The 26,162-nt window shown below is 30.0% G+C and overlaps 2 protein-coding genes across 3 annotated transcripts; both read right to left on the bottom strand.

Moving 5' to 3' along the window:
- Positions 1-187: 187 nt before the first annotated feature.
- LOC114132518 (uncharacterized) lies at positions 188-2,033 on the bottom strand. Its single transcript, XM_027997992.2, has 4 exons — positions 1,876-2,033; positions 1,571-1,759; positions 1,240-1,432; positions 188-654 (listed from the first exon to the last, which is right to left on the bottom strand). The coding sequence occupies exons 1-4, from the start codon at positions 1,930-1,932 to the stop codon at positions 368-370; spliced, it is 726 nt and encodes a 241-aa protein (XP_027853793.2). The 5' UTR covers positions 1,933-2,033; the 3' UTR covers positions 188-367.
- A 9,683-nt stretch (positions 2,034-11,716) lies between these two features.
- Positions 11,717-25,950, bottom strand: LOC114132538 (uncharacterized). Of its 2 annotated transcripts, XM_050200465.1 has the most exons (8): positions 25,557-25,950; positions 24,766-25,012; positions 20,237-20,469; positions 19,065-19,205; positions 18,728-18,935; positions 18,627-18,682; positions 17,470-17,672; positions 11,717-11,922 (listed from the first exon to the last, which is right to left on the bottom strand). In XM_050200465.1, exons 1-8 carry the CDS (start codon positions 25,890-25,892, stop codon positions 11,778-11,780), a joined length of 1,569 nt encoding a protein of 522 aa, XP_050056422.1. In that variant the 5' UTR covers positions 25,893-25,950; the 3' UTR covers positions 11,717-11,777. The 2 variants fall into 2 exon arrangements, with proteins under 2 accessions (XP_050056422.1, XP_050056421.1); XM_050200464.1 differs by having other exon boundaries at positions 18,627-18,935.
- Positions 25,951-26,162: the final 212 nt, after the last annotated feature.

Genomic DNA, 26,162 nt, shown 5'->3' with positions numbered 1-26,162 from the left:
CTGTAGGTAATCATTAGTTTAAAGTTTACCAATATATCAGGAATAATAGGAATATATAATCAGGAAACAATAATTAATTATACGCTTCATAAACATATTATATTAATATAACGTTGTATAGGTATACTATTATTACTATTGCTGAAGTCAACTCTCAAGTTTTTAGAGATTTCAATAAAACACAATCGTACAAAAAAATTGTATATTTTAATCGTTGTTTTTTTTTCAATGAAAATAAATAAATAAATAATTAAATTACAAACGTAAAATAAATAATAAAAAAAAATAATAAAATAAACAATGTATAATATTATGTCTGTGTAAGCTCCACTTTAACAGTTTATCTGTTACAGCTGGCCTTGATTCATCACTGTTCGGGTTGTTGTGCGCTGTACGCCCTGGCGTGAGCGTATCCATCATGGTGGTGTGCGTGCACTGGCGATGGGTAGTGTAATATTTCGACACCGACAACTTTGGGCTTGGTGAACCTGTAGATGACCATGGCGGCTGACAGGACCAGCGATAGCAGACCAAGGGTTAGGGCCTTCCAGGTCTTCAAAGCAATCAGGGCGATGGCGATCGGGATCAATACAGTGGTCTTGAACTTCAAGCCCAAGAGGAACGGAATGACTATTTTGCGAACGAAACCGCGGCCTGAAAAACGGGTAAAGGTTTTTTTTTTAAGTAAGTTTTTCCGAGTTTTTTTCCAGAGAACATGGAAAACCAAACGATATTGCCGTATAAAACAACACCGCACGGCGTCATAACTATATTGCTAATATTTTCTTAAACATATTCAAATACATATTTTCAAAGTATAATACGTATTTTTTATTTTTCATCAAGGTGGAAAATACTTTATATTTAAAAATCTGAATGCAGATAATATTAAACGTGACTACAAATCGTCCGTCGAAGTTATTTTTAATATTTTATATCTTTATTATACAACTTATAACCTATAACCTACCCATAGTGAGAAAAACGAATACATTTTGCTTTTATAAGACATCGAACAAAGTAGCAGATATGCTAGTCGTAAAGCCATACAGAGTGAGTAAAATTAATATCGACGATAATTTTATTGATTATTGAACAGAAAATGTATAAAACAATATTTCTAATGTTTTAACAATTTGACGATAAACTATTTGAATATCTACTTTTTGTACTGCTAGATAAGTTTTCGATCACTATCTGCGACGGTTCATATTAATAGTATAGGTACAAGATTCTTACTTCGGCCTTGTTGGGCGACGGAGGAGTGTCCTTGGTCGACCAGTGGCATTTTGACTTGTCCGACGGACGTTCCAAGTTCTTGGGGAAGGCTGACTTGGAGTTCGTGAGTGCTCAGGAAATCGTCGATTCTGTCCAACATGCGGAGAGTCGAGCTGCTGTCGACGGCCTTTTTGTATTCTTCACCGTTGGGAATCTGAGGTATAGAGAACATAAAATCATGATATAAATACATCGATCGATAACGATACGAATACGTCTGGTAAACACGTGAAATACGTGTGATACGCGGACGGCTCGAACGCGTGCAGTTATGTTATTATATTTGTTATACCGAGTTAGCGACTTGGTCTTCATCATTGCCTTCGTGGGTGCGTTTCAGCGATAGGTCTCTGGTCAATCTGAACTCGTCCTTTTCCGCTGTTTGGCCGATGAACTTGAGAAGTTTGGGTTTGGCGCACGTCCAATCGGTACCACAGTCGTCCAACAGTTTTCCTCCGAATTCCAGTACGGTTTCTGTCGCCTACACATAATATACACGTCAATACAACGCAAAAAAAATAATAATAACAATAATAATGTTAACTACGATAGTCGCCTAAGTCGCGATAATCGTTCCGGTCGTCACTGTATATTTACCTGAACGGCAGCAAACAGCGACAGAGCGGCGCAACAGAACACGGATAGACGATGCATCGTGGAGCCGGTTGATGGAATGAATGAACGCTCAGGACATGCGGGCCTGTGCTTATAATGTGTTGTGTCGTCAGAATTATCGATCGCATCCTGAATGCCTAATCGCTGTGCGGTCGCCACCACTATAGAATGCGGACGACACCTTTTCTACTTTCTTCGGCCGAAATTTTCACAAATCACGTGCGGTACCGATTACTTACAATATTATACACCGATGATCCTTTTTTGGTTTCGATTATTGGAACACCCGCGAGTACCGGTACTGGTCAAAATATCACTGGAAAATATCTCACGCGTATTTTGTATCATTAGGATATCGGTATTATGCAAATTATATAAAAATATAGTTTGATGCATATAATAACCAACCACTGTTATAGTAAGTTACTTGTATGGTCGAAATATCAACGAAAATGTAAGAAAATAAATTATGTGCTTGTGCAATACTTATGTTTATATTTTTATTTATTACTATAGATAATTAAATAATATTATAGTTTACTGAATATGTATTCTCATATTGAAAAAATATCGTACACCGTGCATCAGATAATAATTATACCTATACTATATATAATATTTTTTTATCGCTTTTAGTGCACACAGACGGATAATATGGTTGAAATATAACATAAGGTATAAGTATGAAACATGGTTTACTAAATTTAAATAACTATAATAATTATTTAATATACCTACAAAGGGCTATTGGACAAACATGTTGCTCACTTTTATTTTATCTTTTATTTAATGCATTTATTTATATTTTAATTGTTGCGATTTTTAAGTATGTTGAAGGATCATATATTTCAAATATAACGGACGTCGCTTATAAGACTCGCGGGTATAAGATTCAATTGATTATTAGACTCAAAATCATTTAGAACGTCCGAACGTATCCAAATACATTATAAAAATATTAGGGTTTAAGACTCAAATTTCATAAAAAAAAATAGACATTTTTTGATTAAAATTTAGAAATAAAATGGTTTTGAAAAGTTACGTATTTATAATATGTGTACGTACAACACATTTTATCGCAATTATTGTTATTGCAATATGACACTCCAGATTACCTGGCACCGCTATTGTAATTTTTTAAGTTTTTTTCCTACTTCGCCTATTAGATTCATTTGGTTATTACACCATTATAACATGGGCTCGGATTTTAAAGTATATGCTTCTTTTTTTTTGTATATCAGATAGAAATCTAATTTTTATACATAAATTCGTTTCACGTCATTCTGATTCCAAATAAATAAATTTATTTTTGCTTTTTTATATATATATATATAAATGCTTCTATTGCTTTTTTCAGTTATTTCAGTTGTAGAATTTTTATGTGTATTATGTTACTATAGCAATAATAAAAAAATTGAAATTATTAGAAACGTAAAAAGCCAGAATGCGGACTAAATGTTTACATTGTTTTCGTTATCGGCTTGATTATTAAATGTATCAAAAGTATAGATTGTCGATCTACATATTATAGCCTGCAGTTACTATACGGTCAGTATGCCTATATCATCGATATTGACCATTTCAATATTTAAGATTTAATGTTGTAATTTGAAACCTCTTGTATGCAGTATGTACCGATCACTTTAGTGGGTGTAAATAGTTTGTTTTTAAATATCAAATATTCTGTCGGACAATAGAATCAGTTTTATTACTGCAAATCTAAGAAAACACATGGTAGCTAATTATTTTTTTAATTAAAATTCATTTTTCAAATTTTTTTATTCATTTTTATAACTAGTTCGTGTTAATGTTGGGTCATGCTTTTTTTTTGCTTTTTTAAAAATAAATATACTTCTTTTTTGCTTTTTTAAGACAATCTTGTGCTTTTTAGTTGCTTATTATGCTTTAAAATTTGAGCTATACTTATAAAATGGCCCCGAAATGAGTCTTATAAGCAGCGTCTACTGTACTTCGATTGTACCTATATAATTTAAAGACAGAAGAATTGTTTGAGGTTTAATAATAATAATAATTATTATTATTATTATTTTTCATACTATTGAAAATCTTAAGGTTATTGTATTGAATTATGAACATTTTTATGTAACTATTAACATGCTTTCTGTTGATTATCTTCTATAATATATTAGGTAATAGGTATATAGAAATTAATATGACTTTGATGTGTACGTATATATTATACATGTACATAGTACAATATATTTATTGGTAGCTCGCATATAACACAAAGGAATTGGTATAATATAATATTATTATTCGCGACTTTTAAAGTAGGTATAATTGTATTTTACGAATTAACGGTTGTTCTGCAGTTATTTCACCTTTAGTAATAGTTAATTACAATACAACGCGATGGTTATATCATATGATCGGTCGAGAAATAATGAAGATTGTTTGGTAGGTATTCAAGATCCGCTGTAATATAATATATATTTATACAAGGAAAAAATAGTATATTTAATATACATATGGTTTAATTATTCGATACAGAGATATAAAAATCATGGCAATGCAATTGTTAAAATTTTAAAGATGTTAATGGTATTTTTAAATAATACAAAATTAAATTGATTAGCATATAATTGATGTATTCTAGGCAGAAAATAGTTCTTTAAAACATACATTGAAAACTATAATAATGCTACATCTATTAAAATTAATTTATAATTTATTCGACTCACATTTAATATTTAAAGTTAAATAACATTGGTTCTATCATTGGATGGCCTATTCCTTATCCTATAATTCTATCATTAATCATTATATTATATTGTTGTTTTGTTGTACATATTATCACATTTACTGATTTACTTATTGTGTTTTTGCTAATACAGATTGTAAATTTTCAAAAACAAAAAAAAAAAAATCAAATAACATAAAATAGGTAACTCAATATTTCTATTTAATTTTAATTACTTATGTGAAAATTGCAATAGTCTTTTTAGTATCTTTACGGATATAATATCGCTTATAATCAGGACTCGGTACCGAGCACTGATTATATAATTTGCATATTTCTTCGATAGGTAATATTATAAAATAATATGATTCGATAGAAATATGTTGTCTAAAATAAAAATTTTAAAGATTTTATTGCATAATTATTACTTATGAATATTTTTTTTTTTTTTTTTTTTATAAATGGATATTTTTAAGGTTTATTAATTTTTATTCTAAATTTTACAATACCTAATTTTATTTTTATTTTTTAATGGATATTTAAATTTTATTAGTTAACTTAATAAAATCAATATAAGAAAACTGTGTACATAATTACATAGCTTCTTAATTAACTAAAAACTTATGTTCAAGCGTTATCCGTGATTTTATACTTTCATTTTTAAAGTAAATCACATTGGTTACCTATATATAAAGTAGTGTGTACTATTGTTACATGTGCTTATCTTCAATTTTTATTTATTAATTCATTTTATTTTGTTATAGTTAAATTGGCAATGTTATTATTTTTAGCTTTAAATAAATTTAATAACATCTGTTACTATGGTAATAATATTACTTATAGTTATAATGCAGAATAGTTAAATAATCGAAGTATTAATATATATATATATAGACTAGTTTTTATAATATTTAGTTTTTAGTTTTTATAATAACATAAAAAAAAATTAATTTATAGGTATTATTAATTGAGATTATATTAATAATATTATAACGAATTGTAATTTTCAAAACATTATGATTTACGGCTCAGAGTATGCAATGTCTTTGACATCCATGTTATAGATATTAAATGTGTGTTTAATTTTGTCCCGGTTGTTTAACGATTAGTGTATTAGATACATCAGTAATGTGGGCCGTGACCTCACAATTAAAGCCGTCACAAAAATTTGTTAAGAGATCGCTTGACACGTTTTTTTTTAAAAAAAAAAAAAAAAACGAAAGGCCAACTAATATTAATTTATTGTGTATCCTTACATTTTTGATCTTCATCCAATTGTTTTAAAAATTGTATAGTTTAAAATACCAAAATTCACTATTTGTTTGGCGTTAACTGATAAGTTTTCTATAAAAACATTCTGTGGCAATACCAAAAATAATAAAATTAAATTATATAAATAACATAGCATTATCGATGTATACCTAATCATTTCTAAAAATCAATTTTGGTTTCTGAGTGGAGCGAAGAATGTATTGATTTTACAATAATGTCTATGTTTTATTTTCATATAGGTAAATTTGTGTGTGTCATCAGCTTTGGAGGAATAAAAATTTTTTCAAGTTAATTTCTGGTAGCAAATTGGATCTAGTTAGTTTAAAAGTAAATTTCTAGTACTTTTATTAATAATCTGAAAATAAAGTAATAAGAAAAATGTAAATATTTACGTAAAACTATTTTTTTGACAAAGCCAATTTTTTATTTTATTTTAATTTAAAAACAAATAACTGCAGAGATTTCAAGAAGTATTTTTACTATCATTTTCCATATGACGTATAATTTTCAAAATATTTTAATTCTTTTTGAGTTTTTATAGGTAATAATATGAAATTTAAAATTGTTGTTATTACATATTTTTATAAATTTTGATAAAATAAGTTTCGTTCGATAAAGAACTAAGAAGCTTGAAAGTTTAATTAAGTTTCTCAATTTTTTTACTGCAATTAAAAAAATAGAGCGGAATCCTATAATTTATATTTATTTTTTATGACTAGTCATCGTGTACATCAATTTAGCTCGAAAAATTTTAATTTAAAATAATTGGATTTTTACCAAACACTGAAATGTCAGAAGGTTAAGCAGTCACGGTCAACAAAAGTTTAAATGACTATATTGTATAATACTATCCGTTTATAAGTACATAATACGTAATACGTATTACGTATTTATAATTTAAAATATAATTATTATATGTTCATAGCATTAATGAAAGATGTAATTAATTGTTGATTTATGATGATATAAGTTTTTTTCATTTTAATTTTTTATTCGTTTGGTATTATAACTTTAAATACTATTAAAAAAACTAAAAAGTTAACTTCGGTTTTGTTTTATCCTGAAACAACAATATTTTGATAAAATGTCGGTAAATATATTATAACTAATTATTTTTTTATTTTTTTTTATGAAGTGTACGTTAAATTACACATTTTTTTTGACAGTTCGTAAGAAAAATACATTTTTCGTAGGTACTTTTAAATTAACATAAATCATAATAACATATTTATAACATATTGTTTGTATCATATACGTATATACCTACCTAATTTATTTTTTATTTTTTATATTATAATTATGTTGACTGTTTTTAATTAAGCTGCAGCTATTATATCGTTAATGCTATTGAGGATTGCTTGTGAGTCATATGTGATACCTCATGGAATTTAGTTTTTCAAAGGTCCGTTATTTAATTTTAACTGTTCATGTATACCTTTATACACTCTACATATCAAACACTACTATTTTTATTTATTTTTTACTTAAATCCCAAACTTCATCATTATTTTTTAAATTTAAATTAACGAAGAATCAAATAAAAATTAAAACGATTTCATACAATTATGATATCAGTTAGCATATTATAGGAGACTTGTACCAAATTGTTGATTCATTATTAATAATACAAAAGTTAATTGCAATCTTAAAAAACAATTTAAATAATATTATGTTAATTTGCAAATTGAATATGAATGTAATAATATTGTATTATGATATACTATTAAATTTATTTTGAATTATGGCTATAAATTGCCTATCCAACACGCCTTCTTAGATGTATAATATGTCGCATTCACATAGTGAAGTCACTCATTTCATGATTTCCAGATAATGAATTTCGTCTAGATTGGGAGCTTTGAAAAAAATACATTATGTATTTAAAATAAATGGAAAATACTTATATTGTATACTTTGTGTAATTATTATAAAATAATTTTTTCAATTCCATAATACTTTATAGATAACAATGACATTTAAAAGTAAAATATAGATTTGGTTTTTTAAAAATAAATTAAATCATAACAATATAATATAATTTATTGACTATTGTTATATTTTTGTTTATAAAACAACATAGAAAAGTATAGTTTACTATAATATTATATAATTTTTGATGAATAATATAAAAAAATTGTTTTATTATAATTACCTACACAAAGTACCTACATAATATAGGTATTATCATTTTCGCGAAATAAATATTAATTCGTTAAAATTCATTATCTGGATAAACTCTTCATGAAATATATTCATATAATAAAGTATATACTATTATGAAGCAGCAAGAACACGTCGCAAAAGTTTAGAACAATAGACTATGATAAGCCGCGAAGGCTAAGTGATATAAGAACGAGAAAAAAAATTGAACGTAATAGAATATATTATAATTAAGATAAATTGTCTGTTCAGAGAAGAGTAATATGTAAATGTCAATACAAACGACTAATTGGTAATGAATATAAAAACAATAATTTATTTTATTTTGTATTGAGTTTTTTTAAGTGGTTTTGGAGATTATTCATTTTAGATAAATATTTTTCAATAATATAAAGATAAGTAGAATAAGTAAATAAGAATAATAATCTTTTAATACTTATAGTTTTAAAAAATTCTTTAAGCATAATATTTATTAGATACTAGAATCAATATTAGGTGTATTTTACTTTAACTACGATGCAGCTAAGATAAGCTCCTTAATTTAAAAATCACAAACACTATTTTTTAGCTTTAAACTTGAAAAGGTTTGAAAATATGTAATACAAAGATGGTTAAGAATATTGAAACTAAAAAAATTTAAAAATATTTAGGCGTATTTTTTTTATAGACATTTTAAGTTATTAAGAATTTGACAAAATTACATATTTAAACTATGAACAGACAATATTCATTATTTTGTTATAGTTTATATTGTTTATAGTATTATTTGTGAAATAATTTTAAATATATTATATTTAAAACACAGAATGGTATTTTAAAATCTATGTTTTCATCATTTTTTTCTGCAATAGCAAGATCAAAAAATATAATAGGATGTATACTTATTTACTGATATTATAGTCTTACAATTTTAAACTATTTATACAATAAACCTATACTTACACCATTCTAGTACGTGATTTTGACTTATAAATTATAATCGTTAATAACATTAAATCAAGAAAAACTCGTTTTACTGCTTTTGATTATAATTACTTCATTTGTGATTTGATATTACTAATATATACACAGTATAGACGAACTACAGTTAAAATAATATCTTATAATTATATAGTTGTTATAAATTAACCATTCAAAAGGAAGTCTGACAAATTGTACATTTCAAATCGATTTACATAGAGACATTATTTCATTAAATCCACTGATGCATTAAATAGTTTAAAAAAATTATATAGGTATATAAATATAATATATATATTAATTTTAATTAAAATTAAACTATATTTAAATATTTGATGAACAATTACAATAGATAATTTCTTCTATCCCTCCAAACAATATATTTTTAAATTAGGAATATGTTAATATCATTAATATTGTTATTAACCATCGTTTTTTTTTAATTTTATTACATATTTATTTGTATTATTTAAATCTGCGTGTACATCTACGTGGCCAAATTACAAAAATTATCTAATGCGATTTTTCTTCACGATCCATATTATATAGTGTTATGTTAATCATTATCATTGTATATCAGTGAACTAGATCTTATATCTACTATACGATTGGTTTTTAGAGATTATACTTTATTGTTTATTATATACAACTATTGTATTGTCAATAAGTTTCCACTCGTAAATTGACAATTTTACTTGAATCATGAACATGTAAATGTATAATAATTTAAATTGTTTCAAATATGATGAAACTAAATTAGCCAATATATAATAAATAATAATAATTAAATGGTTTTGATAAAATAATACTAGGTATTATGACTCGAAGGGATAATAGTGAATAATAATAATAATAGAGGTATATTATATTAGTTATGGTTTTAATATATTTATCTTAAATACACATTTCTTCTAATTTTCTAATTTAAAACATTTAACATTGATATTGCATAAAAAAAAATATTAAAAAATATGTTTTTCGATCAAATACTATAATAGATAATAGTACATAAAAATTCCTTTGTTTATAGAATAGGTATCATGATTTTTAACAAAGACAACATATTTACGATTTCGTCAAAGCTTAAATATTATAATAATGCTTCTTTTTATACAACTATAGATTCATTATGCTGGCTTAACAAAAAGTAATATATATTCACGATATCACATATTTTATTGTTGGGGATTACATAACTGTTTAATTTCAGGGTATATAATTTTCTATTGATCGAGTAAACAACTAGTTTATATAACATATTTTTAAATTATATAATGTGTTTATGTCAAATATTTACCAAGAAGTTTGGGTAAAAAAAAATCAGTAAAGCTCAAAGAAATTTTTTTTTATCTAAATCGTTGTTTCTATAGGAAAAGTAAAATAATAATTTGATAACGTATACTAATATATTATTAAATATATGTAAAATAATACATATTTTTTAAATATTTAAAATAATATGCTTCATATTATTATTTTTAAACGACAACGATAAATTGCTCTTATTCCACTTATTTGTTAACGCTCAAAATGATTGTGAAAACAATTTGCTTGGTGATATAATAATCAATATTTATTATAACATTATATTATATTTCTTATTAAGTATAAAATTATAATATTTGGTTTTAAACAGCAAAAAAAAAAAAAAAAAATACATACAATTCTTGAATATTGATATCAGATGATATAATAATATTATATTATAGTTTCTACAATAAATTACTATAACTATAAAGTACACGTACTTCACTACATCATAATATTATGTACATTTTAATAGGTATACTAAGACATGTAATCTAAACTATCACATTATTTCAATCAATAAGTTAATTATACAATATTCAGAATTTATGGGCACATCAAATAAAAATTGTATATAAAATAATATATTATAATATAGGTAGATAAATAAATAATATAATAAACAATGTGTTTTACTAAACCTGTAGTGTGATATACTGTACACAATCTTACAGTTTGCACTACGATAATATATAAATAAATAAATAAATAATATTATACTATTATTTAAAGATAATGAGTGAGAACACGGGATTTTAAGGCGTACATAAAATTATATTTGAAATCAGATACCGTACTATAATAATCGACTCCTGCGAGCGGAGACATTATTGGGCATAAAGAGCAGCGTGCAGAGATTTACCAAGGATATAGGTAATATAATTTCATTTAAACAATATTTATTAAAACTTAATGTGCGATATATTTTAACAGTGAACGAATTGAGTGGGTTTTACCTTATGAGTAACATACATCTGTTACATCATATTATATAAAAAAGACTTTAACGAGTTTGAACGTCGCATTTCGATAAATTTTTTAGCGCTTATATTGTATTTTAGTCGAGGTAAATTTTCGTGTAGATATTTATACTACAGTATATAATATAATAATCGATTAAATTAATTTTCTGGTTAGGTATGTCTATGACCGCTGCTCTATATCTACGAATAATCGAGGTGACTAGATGTGTGTGTATAATATTATTATTACTTTATTCTACACCTATATACGTATATTGTGCGTATCTCGTTAGCGCTGAACGTATTAAAAATTAAAAAAAAAATAAATAATAAATAAATAAATAATTGAGTAATTCAATAATATTGTCAAGAATGAATTGTACGCCGTATAGTTGCTAAAACTGTGTAAAAAAAAACCCGTGTGCCGGTGGACCGAGTAGAAAATTTATATTTTTTCTAATTGTTTTTTTTTTTTTTTGTTTTTGATTAATCAATAGCGGTGAGTCACTCGTCAGTCGTCATCATAGTCCGATCATGTTGCACGCCTGATAGAGGATGCGACAGTCTTCGCCGTTTTGGCCTTCTTTGGCCGCTTGTACGTAACGCCACAGTCTCGCGGCGTCCGCGCTGACGGCCGTTCTTCCGCCCGAACTCGCAGCCGTCTCGCTGTACACAAAAAGAAAAAACATCAATTGTAAAGAGATCAAAATACACCATTGAAATCATCCATAACGGGATCGTTGGGTCAAAGTTGTTCGGACCCGTGGCGCGCACGACCATGTGGTCCATTATAAAACACATCGTATTAACCTATAACTGCAGTGATCACAGATCGGTGTAATCATGCCCGACGCACCCTCCGAGGAATAGATATTAGAAGGCTTTGTCGTCGTTACCGATATACTACAAGGACGCCGACACGTCGTGGAACAGCCAAGTCTTAAACGTATATTGTTGTTCGACACTAGTAATTTATCGTATTATATTATATTATCTGACATTCTGACGTGTAGGAAGTCCGCCGTGGTACTTACACGGAATATTACAGTGCATTGCTAGGTGCACTCTATTATATAGCTCGACACGACACAAAAGGGAACATAATTATCGTATTAGAAATCAAAAAAACGAATTCGGCGAAGTATAGTGACCGCGACCGAGGAGACGAATTTCGACAACTTTGTAGTGTTATACACACTATTGTATCGTATAATTGCAGGTTATACACGGGTAATCAAGACGCGTATTAAGTGCGGTTGCTTAAATTGTTTGGTAGGTATTTGGAAAATAAATAACCCCTTACGATAAAAAAAAAAAAAAATGTGTTGCCGAAATACTACGATGCTATTAAAGTGCGAATGTATGTTTTTTTTTTTATAATACTACTGTAATTGAATCTATATTGTACGGGAAAACATTGTGAACTGCACAGCACCGGTTTCGAACACGCGCTGAGGACGTTACATTACAAGTAATTTTTATTGTTCAATTATATTTGATAATAATATTAACTCGACATTTTGTGAACTTCTTTTGACCGTACACGGATAAACCTCGGGTCGTTTGATTTTTACCGTGGGAAAAAAATCATTTACAGTAATTGAGTATATTGAAATGATATTGTATATTTAATATTTATTATTTATTATACTTATATATTCATGGGTGGGTGTGACGTACGAAGAGTGCGGAAATCTTTCCTTACAGTGTGTTTTTAATATTTGGTTTTATTCTACAATGATGAACAAGATGGTACGAGTATTATTATTTGCGCCATTTATTTTTTTGTATTATATATTCATCAACTAAACGTTTCATATATTTGTATGTGGAATACACCTGTCAAGCGCTCAAGTCTGATATAAACAAGATAAGTGAAAAAAAATGTTCTTGGATAAATGTTGAATATAATATTATACGATTTTCCTTCACTCATCAGTCTTGATATTTTGGCCTAGTCTTTTTATGCACACTTTAATTTAATTTTTAAGTCATCTCATCCAATATAATATATTCTAATTTTTAACGCGTTCAAAGATGTTCTATCATGAGTAAAACCAACACTGCACTTCAACTGTGAATCTCTAACAGTCAAAAGCACCTTTGCGTTTAATATCAAAACTATATATATAAACCAAATGAAGAATCCTAAAAATGTCATACAGGTTTTTCGACGCTTTAAGATTAATTAGGAAAACCCTATGTATTTATTCCTATAATTAAGTATGTATTAGTATAGTAAAACTATAAAAATAAGCTCACGCATTTTTGAGTATCTACAGTAGCTAACCATCGTGACATTTTTCGGGTGAATATTATACAAACAATATATTTTATAAACTGTTTATTTACATTTTACTATTTCATTGTGTGTTTTTCATGTTATAAAATCGTTTTAATAATTTTTTAAATGTTTTTTAGGAATTTAAATATTATATTAAATTAAAAAAAAATGTAAGTCCAGCTTAAATATCAGATTTATAATACCGGAAAATTCGGGATTGTGTTTACTATCCGCACCATTCGTCATACGTCGTGATGATGATAAATAAGTCGTATAATATCGTAACATTTTATAATCTTATTATATTTTTCTTGATTCGTAATTTAATAATAGCTTTTATCGAGCAGGTAATATTATGGCTTTATACGTACTATACACATATTACTCGGTCACTTATTCGGAGAATATCCGCCCAACCGTTTACACGCGTGTATCATACTTAAAACGGATAATCTAGAGTAGTCGGCGTGGCATATATTCGCTCGAAATTCCTTACGATATACATAATATCGTATACCTATATTAATACGCTTTTAACAGGCATGGAGTGTAGAGCTTTATTTATGGTGAAAACGAGTTTTTAATTACGGAAGTATTTTAACTACGGTATTGGTCGAATAGCAAGTATATGTATTCCGTACGCCTAAAACAGTCGCGGAGAAATTAGGTTTGGAGATGCGATTGCCCACGATGTCCATTCCTGAGCGTGTGCCGTGTGGGCAATAATAATAATTCATCTAGTTCTGAGAGATGACAAGACGGTTGTTCGGTCATTTCCCTAGTACGTATGTGTCAACGCGAATCGGCAACGATTTATTTGTGTCAGTGTGTTAACAATGGAATCACGTGCGTACAATATAATAATAATAACAACAACGATAATGATAATGATGAAAATAATAACACATTCGTTACAATGACTCGAGTGGAAGCGATCCATTATGAATCGTGAAAATATAATGAAATTGTATTAGTCGCGCGCGTATGAAGTTGTGACGATGTTCGGAAGAAACCAGTCTGTGGGCGGAATATTATACCTACCGAAAAGATGAAATGAAAGTATCCAAGGACATTGTTTTTTTAAATTGTTTTTTATAGTACTTTGTCTGCCCGATCAAAATAATCACTACGTGATGCATCGCAGTGGTGTATAGCTATAGTATAGGTAGGTATCTTCGGTGCGTGTATATATTATTATTATGTCAAAGAAAGTGACCTATGCCAAGGAGATTTCAATATCATTATTATTACTATTAATATTGTATATACATTGGGCATGGACTTTTCATTGTCCGTTATTTGTGCCGTGGACAAATCAAATTACGATTCATACGAGACAATAATTAATGACATCCGTATTTTGTGTTTATCTCGACAATATACCAAAGTATTATTATACTATTTATTATAATATTATGTTCGTGATTGTTCGTATAATTTCATGACGGCGTAAATGTTGTTTGCGGTAAGTAAAATCTTCGCGCAATTGTCTTTAGAAAATAATAATATACGAGTCACATTTAATTATATTATTCCCACGTGTAATACCCGTTTAACTAATTCGACTTATACGTCATATTGTATTATTTGTCTCGCGAAGTAATGACGTTTCCGTAGGTTTTAATTTAGAGCTAATACGCTATTTGTTTTTAAGTCGTTTGAGTTATGAACGTCTTGAGAAATAGTGGATTGACATATGACACGCATAAATCACATGCAAATATATTATAATTATGGGATAATTCTCGTCTACTTAATAATGAAAGAAATTCGAAATGGATCCGATGGAAGTTGATACAGGAAAACGATACGTTTAGTATCACACACCTGATTTCGGTTATTGACCTGATCAACGACATTGTTACAAATACTATTTAAAGTTTTTTTATTAATAATAATATTACGAATATATAACTAAATAAAAAAGTGGTTATGTTTGTTTTTTTAAATTAATAGTATTTGTTTTAAAAGTATAAATTAAAACGGTAGGTAGTATGATTAATTTGCATAGTCTACCCAATTATATCTTCATATACAATTATTAATTACATGTTAATACAACGTTTGTGTAATTTATTACACCTACGGGTATTCGTAGAACATGTCGTGAAGGAATTCTGATTTAGAGATGGCAAAAAGTCAATAAGTTAGGTTTCAATCTTGAAATTTTGTGTGGAACATATTAATTGTTATTATGCGTGATTACGTTATAACTAATTGGTTTTTCACCTTCCAAATCTCTGCTATAATAACGGAACAAGCAAATTACGATAGTACAATTTATTATTTTATCTGTGATTATATTCATGTTCAAAATAATAATTTAATTATTAATTTTGATAATTGGCATCATGGTATTAGTGAACGTACGGTTATATTGGTTTTCAAAAAAGATATTAAACATCTAATGAAAAATAACTTGAAGTAAATAGTAAGTTAATAAACAATGTTGTAATGTAATTCCAAATATTTTATTTACTTACACTAGACGTGACTTTTGAAAATATTTATTTAATTTAATAATTTATTTGAATTCCGCCATCATATTAAATAATATTATAATACAAGTAGTAATATAAATAAGAAAATATTAGCACAGAATCGATTCTTATAAACCAATTAAAATTATTCAGACTCATCCTATACTATAAATAAAATAATAAATGTGGTGTCTAATCGACAAGGCACATGTTATGTAGAACACGCGTGCGTCATAAAAATATTATATTATTCATACAACGAGCGATCAGTATCTTTTTTTTTTTTAATTTTTTTTCTCTTGCAATTGAATTAATCAAATTTCACAAAATTAAAACATACGTGCTTCTCGAAGACTTTCGCGGTACGCTTCGGTCGAATATGGTTTCGGTCTGATAAATCGCCGCGGCGTTATGGTTTCAGGTGTAAACACTTGTGTACCTATATACTTCAGCAATATGCGTAAAAGGCTTTTAATATGTGTAATTCAATATGACACAACACGTGTGTGTAAATATTTGTCACAAAATTTATAATAATACACTCAGAGGCGTAATTCCAATTCGATTTAAAAGTGTGCCAAGTTTAAGGCGGGACAATAATTTCCTCTTTCGCGGGCCATTTCAAAAAAACGTTTCACATCATCGCACTCCGGATAGGCAATACGTGCAAAAGCCTTTAAAACATTAAATATTTTCTAATTAAATAACGTTTCGGAACATTAGAATAGTCGGTGAATCCCACGAAATTAACCTCCGGTGCGTAACGCAACGAACGCACGTGTAAAATAATTCTAGAATCGTCTTGTGACGGAGCGTATAAGTCATTATAATAATATAAATATATTATATAATTATATTATTGTTATAGTTATTGTTGTGCGTACCTACGACGGCAAAACGATTTCCATCAATTATATTATTGTATCGTTTTCCGTTTTCGAGATTTCTACACCGTATTATTATTTTATCATATCCGATCCGTGTGCGAGCGAGAGCTCGGCTACAAGTTCAAGGCCGTGACCTATAACGAATTATCATAATATAGTAGTCCCATGGGCCGGCGGCGACTCGCCAAGTAGGTCATCCCGGCCGTAGTCGGGTAGTGAACAGGTTATATGTGTACAAGTGGGTCGCGCGCGGGTCGTTTTTTATTTTATATATACCTATGTCGTTATTTATTTGTATTTTTTCATCACTGGGAAAAGAAAAAAAAAATGTCCCGGAAGTAGGTGAACGGGTTTCGTATGACCCCTACCGCCCACCACCTCCCTCCCACCCCTTCCGTTCGGAGTCGTGCGTTTACACGTAAATTCGAAACCGACAATATCGCGCGGTACACGACGACGCAGACAAACACGATAAATTATAATATTATTAAAATATATGTTATAGGCTCGTGTTATATAAAAAAAATGATGTTTAAAAAACCAGAAATCGACAATTCATTACCTGCTCAGCTGTGCGGACACCAGATTGCTGTGAGGACTAAACCTGCCGGGATCGCCGTACATCTTGCACACTAATTTCTCTTTGCATGGCTCTTCGCGCACGGCCAGTTCGTGGAATATCTCGTCCAATTTCTGTACGACCGGAGTGTACACTGGGTCGTGCGTCGCCACCTGTTGCAGCGCGTTCGGTGGTCTGCCCTGGCCCTGAAATTATTTCCGTCAAATACGTCAAACGATAATATAATTATGTAAATGCATAAGTCGAGTAATTGTACCAATCGTGGCCTTATGCGTGGAAAATAAAAAAAACAATCACCCCTTTGTCAAGCGTCACATGAATGGGATGTGATTATAGACAACAGTATCGTGTGTAGGTACTGAACACCGAGGTAAAGTATAAGTATAAATAATATGTACTCGTGTACGCTCAATAAACGATGGTACCTATACAAACAGTTCCCCAACCGTCGTCGGTTGTAAACGAAAAAAATAAATAAAATAGGTACTACTAGACTATTGATATTGACTAGACTCGTAGTCGCAGTCGCCCATAAAACGACATAATATGTTATGTGTTCTCGTACACCCGGAACAAGTTCTGCTCGTTATTATTTATTACCACGAGAGTTCAAATACCTTTAGCGCTAAATTTCATCGAGTATCGCATATAACGTGACTCATTTAGATGTTTACATTAATTTGACAGACTACATTAAATATTATACTTCACTGCACAGCAGTATACTTTCGGAAACTAAAATTTCGACAACTCGAAATCATTTATGATAATATCTCGAAATAAATAAATTCCCTTCCGTTTTTCTAATTTAGAAATGTAACGTAAAACGAGTATTTGACTGTCGAGCCTATATATCTATACGTATTTATTATCTCGATATTCGTATTTTATAATAAGATTTATAGGCCAACCCGAGTCAATTAAAACGTCTAAATTCGTCTATATCGGACGAGAATTCACTTAATATCAGCTATATCTGCCTCTATTGTCGATTATAGTAAGTTAGACGAAAATACATAATCTGCGTTTCGAACACGTCGGTTTGGCAGGATAATAAACTCGATAGACTTATCACCAGGTCACCCACGTGTCGTGAGAAACAAAATCAGGTTGGAAAAAATTCAGATTCATATACTTACGGGAGTATTGTCCACCCTCTTGACGTACTTCTCGGCGTACGGCGATGGTGGAGGACCTCCACCATTGGAGTATTTCTCGGCGTACGGTGGTGGTGGAGGACCTCCACCGCTATCGCCGCCGCCGCCATACTTGGGCGGAGGTTCGTACTGAGCGGGTGACGATGAATACGTGTACTTGGGAGCATCGTATTGTGATGTGCCTTCCCCGTAATCGCCCAAACCCCAACTGGCGAGCTCGTCCGCGTGATCAGACACCACGTTGTTCATGTCTAAACCGTTACGGTTGTAATAGTCACTGCCGCTCAAAAGCTATAACCATTGTCAAAATCAATACATAGTGTTATTTTAAATCGGGTTAGGTCAGGTCAGTTTGGATGGTCATGCACAACCAAGTAAACAATATTACGTCATGGTATTTATTATATGATGTAAAAATACCTCTGGCGAATCGTAAGGTCCGGATGGCGGTGGATGGTCCAACGTGGGACCAGGATAGTAATCGCTGTGGTAACCTGGCGGTGGTTTGAGGGGCACAGGCACCGCTACAGGTACTTTGAGATGGTGATGGTGGTGTTTCACCTGTAGACGAAACAATCGTTGTAGTAAACAAATAATACGATTATAGTAAAATACTTTTATTGATAATAATCGTAAAATAATTTATAATATGACAATGGCCTTTTACAACGACTCTTAATTTATCGCATACCTATAGCGCACCGCTTTCGCCGAAATAATAATACGATGACACATGTAAGACGGCGACGGCGACGGTCGCAATAATTAATGAGGACTGTCAATTGCACGAAAGTGCGATGTGCGTAATGTGTACATTATTAGTATTATTATTATAAACGAGATGAGAGCGCGTAATGAAGAGTTGGCGCGATGGTAATTATGAAAAATGGACACATAGGTTATATTTTATTATATATGTTTCGTGACCTCCTAAGTCGTCGCCGTTGTCGCTACATGCTTATAATGATTTGAGTTTCTTTAATTATTATCTTATCGTCATTCGGCAAAATCGCTGTGTAATAACGTGGGCTAATACGATAATTTGATTTCATACTTGTGTTGTACGTACCTACAATATCAATTAAATGCATACCTACTGTACATTTACGTCTACCGGACGTACCTATTTAAATAAAGTATACAGCAGGGGGGTCGGTAATTAAACTCAATGGTGGTCCAGATAATTTAAAAATGTATTTTCGTTGTCCGGAAAAAACTTAAATAACTATTATAGTTAATGATTATTGTGAGATCAGCGATGAACACCATTATAATCTCTAAACACATCGTAAAAATAAATCAAACATCTATTATGTGAGAAAACTAGCGTTAAAAAATACTGTTTTTAGCGGTCAATTTATTCCCTCTCCCCGAGTCACCTCTTGCCTACCCCTTGGTATATAATGTCGATTAGGAGATGAGCGTATAGCTTTACATCGGTCAATATGAACAGCATTTATGAGGTAATTTATAAAAAAAAACGATGTGCAACAGACTAGCTGATTAAGGTCGGCTGACTGTAATCTTAAACCGTCATTAATCCGTAGACAATCCGATTGGATTGTCAGGTAAATATCTACTGATTTTCATACCTTGTGATGGTGGAAATGATAAAACTTGGATGCGTGATGATGGTAGTACGAACAGAGCTTGAACAAATGAGCCAACGGTGGGAACACGAACAGTAGAACTTTCAGTAATATCTTCTTGGCAGCGCCCGCTCCGATCAACAACGGTAACAAGAACAACACTTTGATTTTGATCAGTTTGATAATCAACATCAAAGCCATCCCGCTAGACATGAGTTTCTTTTTGAACAGTTGCTCTGTGGACAACATACAGGTATGTTATTATCAGGGTGCTTAAATACTTAACGCGTTAATCAACTTTAAAATATATAGTTCAAAAAAGTTTGATCACAAAATTAATATATGTAATTTAATACACGTGTTATAGATAATTATAAATTTTTTTTAAAAAAAAAAACGGTTAAATTATTAAAAAGTAATTTCTAATTGAATCGATAAAATATTTTTTATTATTTAAAAAATTAAAAAATGTTGAATGAAAACGTTTGTTCGTTTTATTCGATAATTTGAATACCTATTCTTATAAATTACTTATGCAAATAAAAATCAACACGTGACCAATACAATAGATAGTTAAATTTTAATTACTGCAGACATCACGAAACATAATATCGTTCTGTATTTACTCTCTAAATAAATATGTAAATGTGTGTCACATCCCGAGCAATGGTTACTATATTATTATCATAACATATCAATTAGTCATCGTGTTAAAGTATACTCAGTGTAGGTAAAACACGGCGTTATGACTACTATATACCGATGACGGGTCTTTCATCACGGACGTTGTGGATCGTCTTATTATATTATTATTAGTCGGTATTATTATTATTCCATCGTGCAATTCATTAGCACAACGAAAAATGGAGTGTTGTCAGGCTGTTGTTTTTCGTTGGATATTTCACCCGGCTTTGCTAAACTTTTATACCAATTACTACTAACACGAAAATCTAGGTTAATGAAATACATTATTATTATTATTATTCCAAAACGGCCTGCTAATAAGAGTACGGCAGAAAGCAGATTTCGTTCGCCCGTTTTCGAGTGTAACACACGCTATACGCACTGACGGTTTTCAAATTAATAATAATGCTATATTATGCTAATTCGTGAACACGCGTATGTATAAAGAAACGACCGATTTTTCCCACGTCCACGCGATGTCGTCTGTAATAACATTGTAAATACGACAGTAATAATGATAATAATGATATTATCGCCGTCGCACGACGATTAACTAATTATTAAAATATCGGTTCCGTAAACAGCACTAAACACACGACAAAAGTGGGCGGGTGGACGAATGCGCAATTCCATACAATTTGGATGATGTACGGCGTGTAAGTAGTTAGCGTGAAAATCGTTTGAAATCGTCGCACACGCGACGCGCGACGAACCGAAACTAATTGAAAATGTATTGAATTAGTTACCAAGTAAAATGTTTGACATAGATAAATACTTTTCTAATCAATATATTTTAGTTCAATCGTTAAGTAAAACTTTTTTTTAAAACTAAAACCTATGTTTTACGCTAAGGACATGTTTTAAAATGCCTCGACGAGAATCTATCGTGTACGCGAATATTCCTGTAATAAACCGTGAGCAATGTATTATTTAATTTTGATTTTCGAGTTAAATTCGGACATTGTTTGATTCGTTGTTTTGAACAAAAGTTGTTAGGTTCCTATTAAAACAATAAATCGCATAAATGATTGAAACATTGTTGCTTAGTAGATTTCGTTTATAGCCGATTTCAATAAAATATTTCAATGTTTTGATTCAGCTAAGAAATTAGAAAATGTATTGTTCTGGATAAAATTCAGTCAGTTTTTATGGAAAAGAATCTTTCAATACCATCAATTTTGTAATTTAAGTTATTTTCAACTGGTATTTTAGGTGTTATTACAATATTATTAATAAAACTTAAAAAAAAAAAAAATAGTTATATTTAACTATTTAGTTTTATTGAAATAAAGCATAAAAAATATTTTTTGAATATACAAGTGTAATTATTGTAAATTATTAACTTTCCCTACATTTTATTATAATAACTATCCTCAGACAACAAGTAATCACATGTTAAATTCCAAACATAATTTATAATATTAAGATAACAATTATTAGTTTCTCACTCAATACAGGTTTTTTTGTAATATTATTATTAAGGTACCTAGGTATTTTGAGTCCGTAATATTGATTTTGAAAAACATGGAATTTGGTTCCAAACATAATGGCTTATGTACCTGCCATGAAATAAATTATGATATACCTACAATGGACGGGGTAAGCTTCAATATTTTACATATTTTATAGACCTCTTGGATTATATTTAACATTTGAAATACAAAATAATGTCGCAGTATTTTGTGTTTGAAAATGAAATTTATATTTTATTCATATTTGTTTTATTAACTTTCTATACATTAAGTTGGATTTTATATTTAAATACAGTATAACTATGTGATTACTTTGTGGTTAATATATTTTATGATTTGATTATATTTAATGCCTATAGCTTTAAAATTATATACAAAATACATGTCAATGTCGTGCTCGGTGAAAATGTGTTACTTAGAATGTTAAGGCATGTATAATAAAACAGCTATAAAAACTTTATTTTAAACTCTTTGAAGTCAAATAATATGTTATTTTTAATTTCTTGGTTTTAGAATCTATAGTATCTACTTAAAAATTTTTTATCTGTTCATGAGTCATATATCTGCCGGATAGCATGTTCTCATTAAACTTCAAAAAATAGTACATATATTTTAATCGAAAGATCCATTTAAGGGAATTCCATACTAAAGTTTTATTTTTTTAGTAAAATAGATCGCGTTCAAACGTATTGATTTAAATTTTATTCTAATAATAATTTTTAAAATATATTTTGAAACCTTCAAGTCGAAATTATAAAAACATCTCATTAAAATTACTAATAATATGGATTTTTTCTAAATTCCAAGTAAGAGTTTTCTTTTCTATATAAAACTTAAATCGATATTTGAAACTCATTTAGATTTATGATTTATAACATTTCTCCATACAATAATTTTAATTATAGTCCTTTTGTGACACATATGAAAGTGCGACTTACCCCACTCGCTATCAGAGTACAAAATAGACTTCAAAATAAACTCAAATATTAAAAATTGTATCAGAAAAATTTATGTTAGTACATTAAAACAAGTATACTAAAAAAATAAAATTGTATTGTTGAATCCAATATGTCTTACAAAGTATATTAGTTGTATTATATTTTTGGTGTATATTAATATGTACTTTTAGTACCACATTATACCAATGTTATTTATTTTCTACCTCTAATAATAACTATTAAATGATTAGTGAATCGAAAGATGGCATGGAGATTTAAGAAACTAATTGTATATTTTGTATATTTATATTATTCTATAATTCTTCTCCGCTGCATTTTTAAGTTAATCAAATACAAACATTATGCTTGTAATTAATTTATAATTTATGAAGAAAAACAATAAATAAACTACCTAGTGTACCAATTAAGTAATATAATAGATCATTAGATCATTTTTTATGCACTCAATAAACTTAAACACCAATACTTATACATATACTTAATAATGTTTAAGAGCAATGTATTAATAAACTTTATAATGATTATATTTTAAGGATCATTTTTATTTATAAGCTTTTTTAGTTAAAACAATATTTTTTATTAGACTCGAAATATTTTATTCAGTATACTATTCATATTTATGAAATAAATGTTTATTACAGAGAAAATACAAATAATTTGAAAATATAATAAAGGTAGTTACTAGTTAATTGAAACACTAAGAAGAGTAAATAATATATTAACATGTGCATAAAAAATAACAAACAAACGATTAGTATTAGAATGTTAAATTGTCATGTTTAGCTATAATAAAGATAATTTATTGCAAATCACGGAGTATTTACGATAAGGCATCGTTTTGACACACATTACAACTCACTGGTAAATCGGAGTCGCCGCCGTACTTGGATTCCAGACAAATCAAGTTCAAGGCCCTTATAGACGGTTTTAATGCTTTCTCTTTTTAATAATGTGTTTAAATATGTTCGTGACTAATTGCTTTAATTAACAATTTTTGAGTAAATTTAAAATTTATAAAACTGTATTCATTTTTGTAGTATATTATTCGAATACTTTGTAATTTAGTTAAAATTGATTAACACAGTTAAAGTAGATAGATAAAAAAAAATTGCGTATATTTGATTACGTCTTATGGTAATGTTGGTCATAAGTTGATTTGTTATGTACAATGCATATGAATTAAACTACTTTTTAAGATCTAGGTTGGAATTTCAATTGAAAATTAGGTACCTACCCGCTGGGTTTTATAGTATTGAAATTGAACGCATAGGTAAGTATATTGTACGATACACATACAGGCAACTAAATTGCTATAATTATTTTAAAATTGACTTAGTATAATAAAACCTGTATAGAGTTTGAATTAATTTGTGTCTATGAGATAGGATCCCATATTATGATAAAACGTGTTACTTACTTATCATTTTGTGCATGAATCTAGGTGATCTCGCGTCTCTTTCAGCTGGCAACACGTCCATCCTCAGAATTATACCGCCATCGGGCAAAATTTTTTTGGGCGACAGTCGAACTTTAGCACCTGGTCCACCGCCCAAAAAACTTGGTACCGTGGCTTCAAAATCATGAGTTGCCAAGTATCTGGCACCTTTTTTGTACAGTTTTTCTGTGACGTCACCCCAGCCGTCGTCGACCACCGGTTCGTCTTCCTGAAAACCAAAATAATGATCAGCAACCAAGTCGAAATTATAACACCACCAATCAGACGTAATATTTTAGTTAAATGATAAGCATTAATTCTTATTAAACCAGATTAAAACAGTTATTTCATAACAAACCAGTTAACAACCGTATAGGTACGAACACCGCAGCCGCTGACCGGTTTTAATCATTTGAATATTATTATTACGGTAAAATGTTCTCGCACAATTTACGCGTTGGCATATTAGTACATTAGGTGCTGCTTAACCCGACCATAGGAAGCGGGGTGAAGTCAGCACACTAAAATTCCACGACAAATTCAAACGTGCGATTCTTACAGTGCTTACAGCCATAATATATAGGAAAAATAGGATGAGTGAGTCCGATTTGCGGTTCCTGCGGTTTGCGGTCACGGCGTGACTTCTCGACAGCCAATCGATTAAGTAAAACCAATAACAACAACAATAATAAATAACAACGAGAGCCTCGTCGTCGTTATTGTTATATTTTATTCGAAACGACGCATGTGTATAAGAATAAAAATTGAATTACCATTTCTGGGGCTCGGGCTTCCCGGTAGGACGTGGTTTCGTTGTTGCCGGGGCACATGGCTTCGTAGTCGTTGGAGTTCTTCGTAAACGTCAGCCCGTCGGTGATGTTAAAGTCGGACTCGAACGTGTGATCGACGTAATTGTACAGACGGCTGCGCACACAGTCCATCGTGTTCCTGGGGCCGTCGCACTTGCCCACCAGATCGTCCCATAGCCCGTTGCCGCTGCTGGACACGGAGACCGAACACAGAGACGCCGGCGCCAACGAGATCGCGACGATCGACACTGCAAAAACGGCGGACCACGGAGGTAGATGATGTTTGACGACGGTCGTCATCGTGTAACGCGAACGCTAACACAGTTTGCATCGCACTGACCGAACCGGCGTCCGAGAGGTCCGTGCTTACCGGTTTCTACGCGCTCGCCAAAGAGTGAGACGGGTTGTGCGTCTCTGCAGTGTGTGTCTGTGTGTGTGTGAGAGAGAGAGAAAGAAAGAACCGGAGAGCGAAAGAGTGTGTGAGACGGATTACGGTGGAGAAAGGAAGAGAGTGAGCGAGAAAGAGAGTGATCCCACCGCCGTCAATCGCCGCCCAGGATATATAAACGC

This window comes from Aphis gossypii, chromosome 2, assembly GCF_020184175.1.
Source record: "Aphis gossypii isolate Hap1 chromosome 2, ASM2018417v2, whole genome shotgun sequence".
In the NCBI taxonomy this organism is placed as follows: Eukaryota; Metazoa; Arthropoda; class Insecta; order Hemiptera; family Aphididae; genus Aphis; species Aphis gossypii.
The sequence above is the reverse complement of the archived record's forward strand: the minus strand, read 5'-3'. Positions and strand labels throughout refer to the sequence as shown.

Coding starts and splice junctions, on each gene's coding strand:
- LOC114132518 (XM_027997992.2), bottom strand. CDS start 1,932: ATGCATCGTCTATCCGTGTTCTGTTGCGCCGCTCTGTCGCTGTTTGCT. Junction 1,760..1,875: donor CGCTGTTTGCTGCCGTTCAG/GTAAATATACAG, acceptor TATTATGTGTAG/GCGACAGAAACCGTACTGGA. Junction 1,433..1,570: donor AAGACCAAGTCGCTAACTCG/GTATAACAAATA, acceptor TCTATACCTCAG/ATTCCCAACGGTGAAGAATA.
- LOC114132538 (XM_050200464.1), bottom strand. CDS start 25,892: ATGACGACCGTCGTCAAACATCATCTACCTCCGTGGTCCGCCGTTTTT. Junction 25,013..25,556: donor AAGCCCGAGCCCCAGAAATG/GTAATTCAATTT, acceptor TTTGGTTTTCAG/GAAGACGAACCGGTGGTCGA. Junction 20,470..24,765: donor ATTCATGCACAAAATGATAA/GTAAGTAACACG, acceptor TGTTGTCCACAG/AGCAACTGTTCAAAAAGAAA.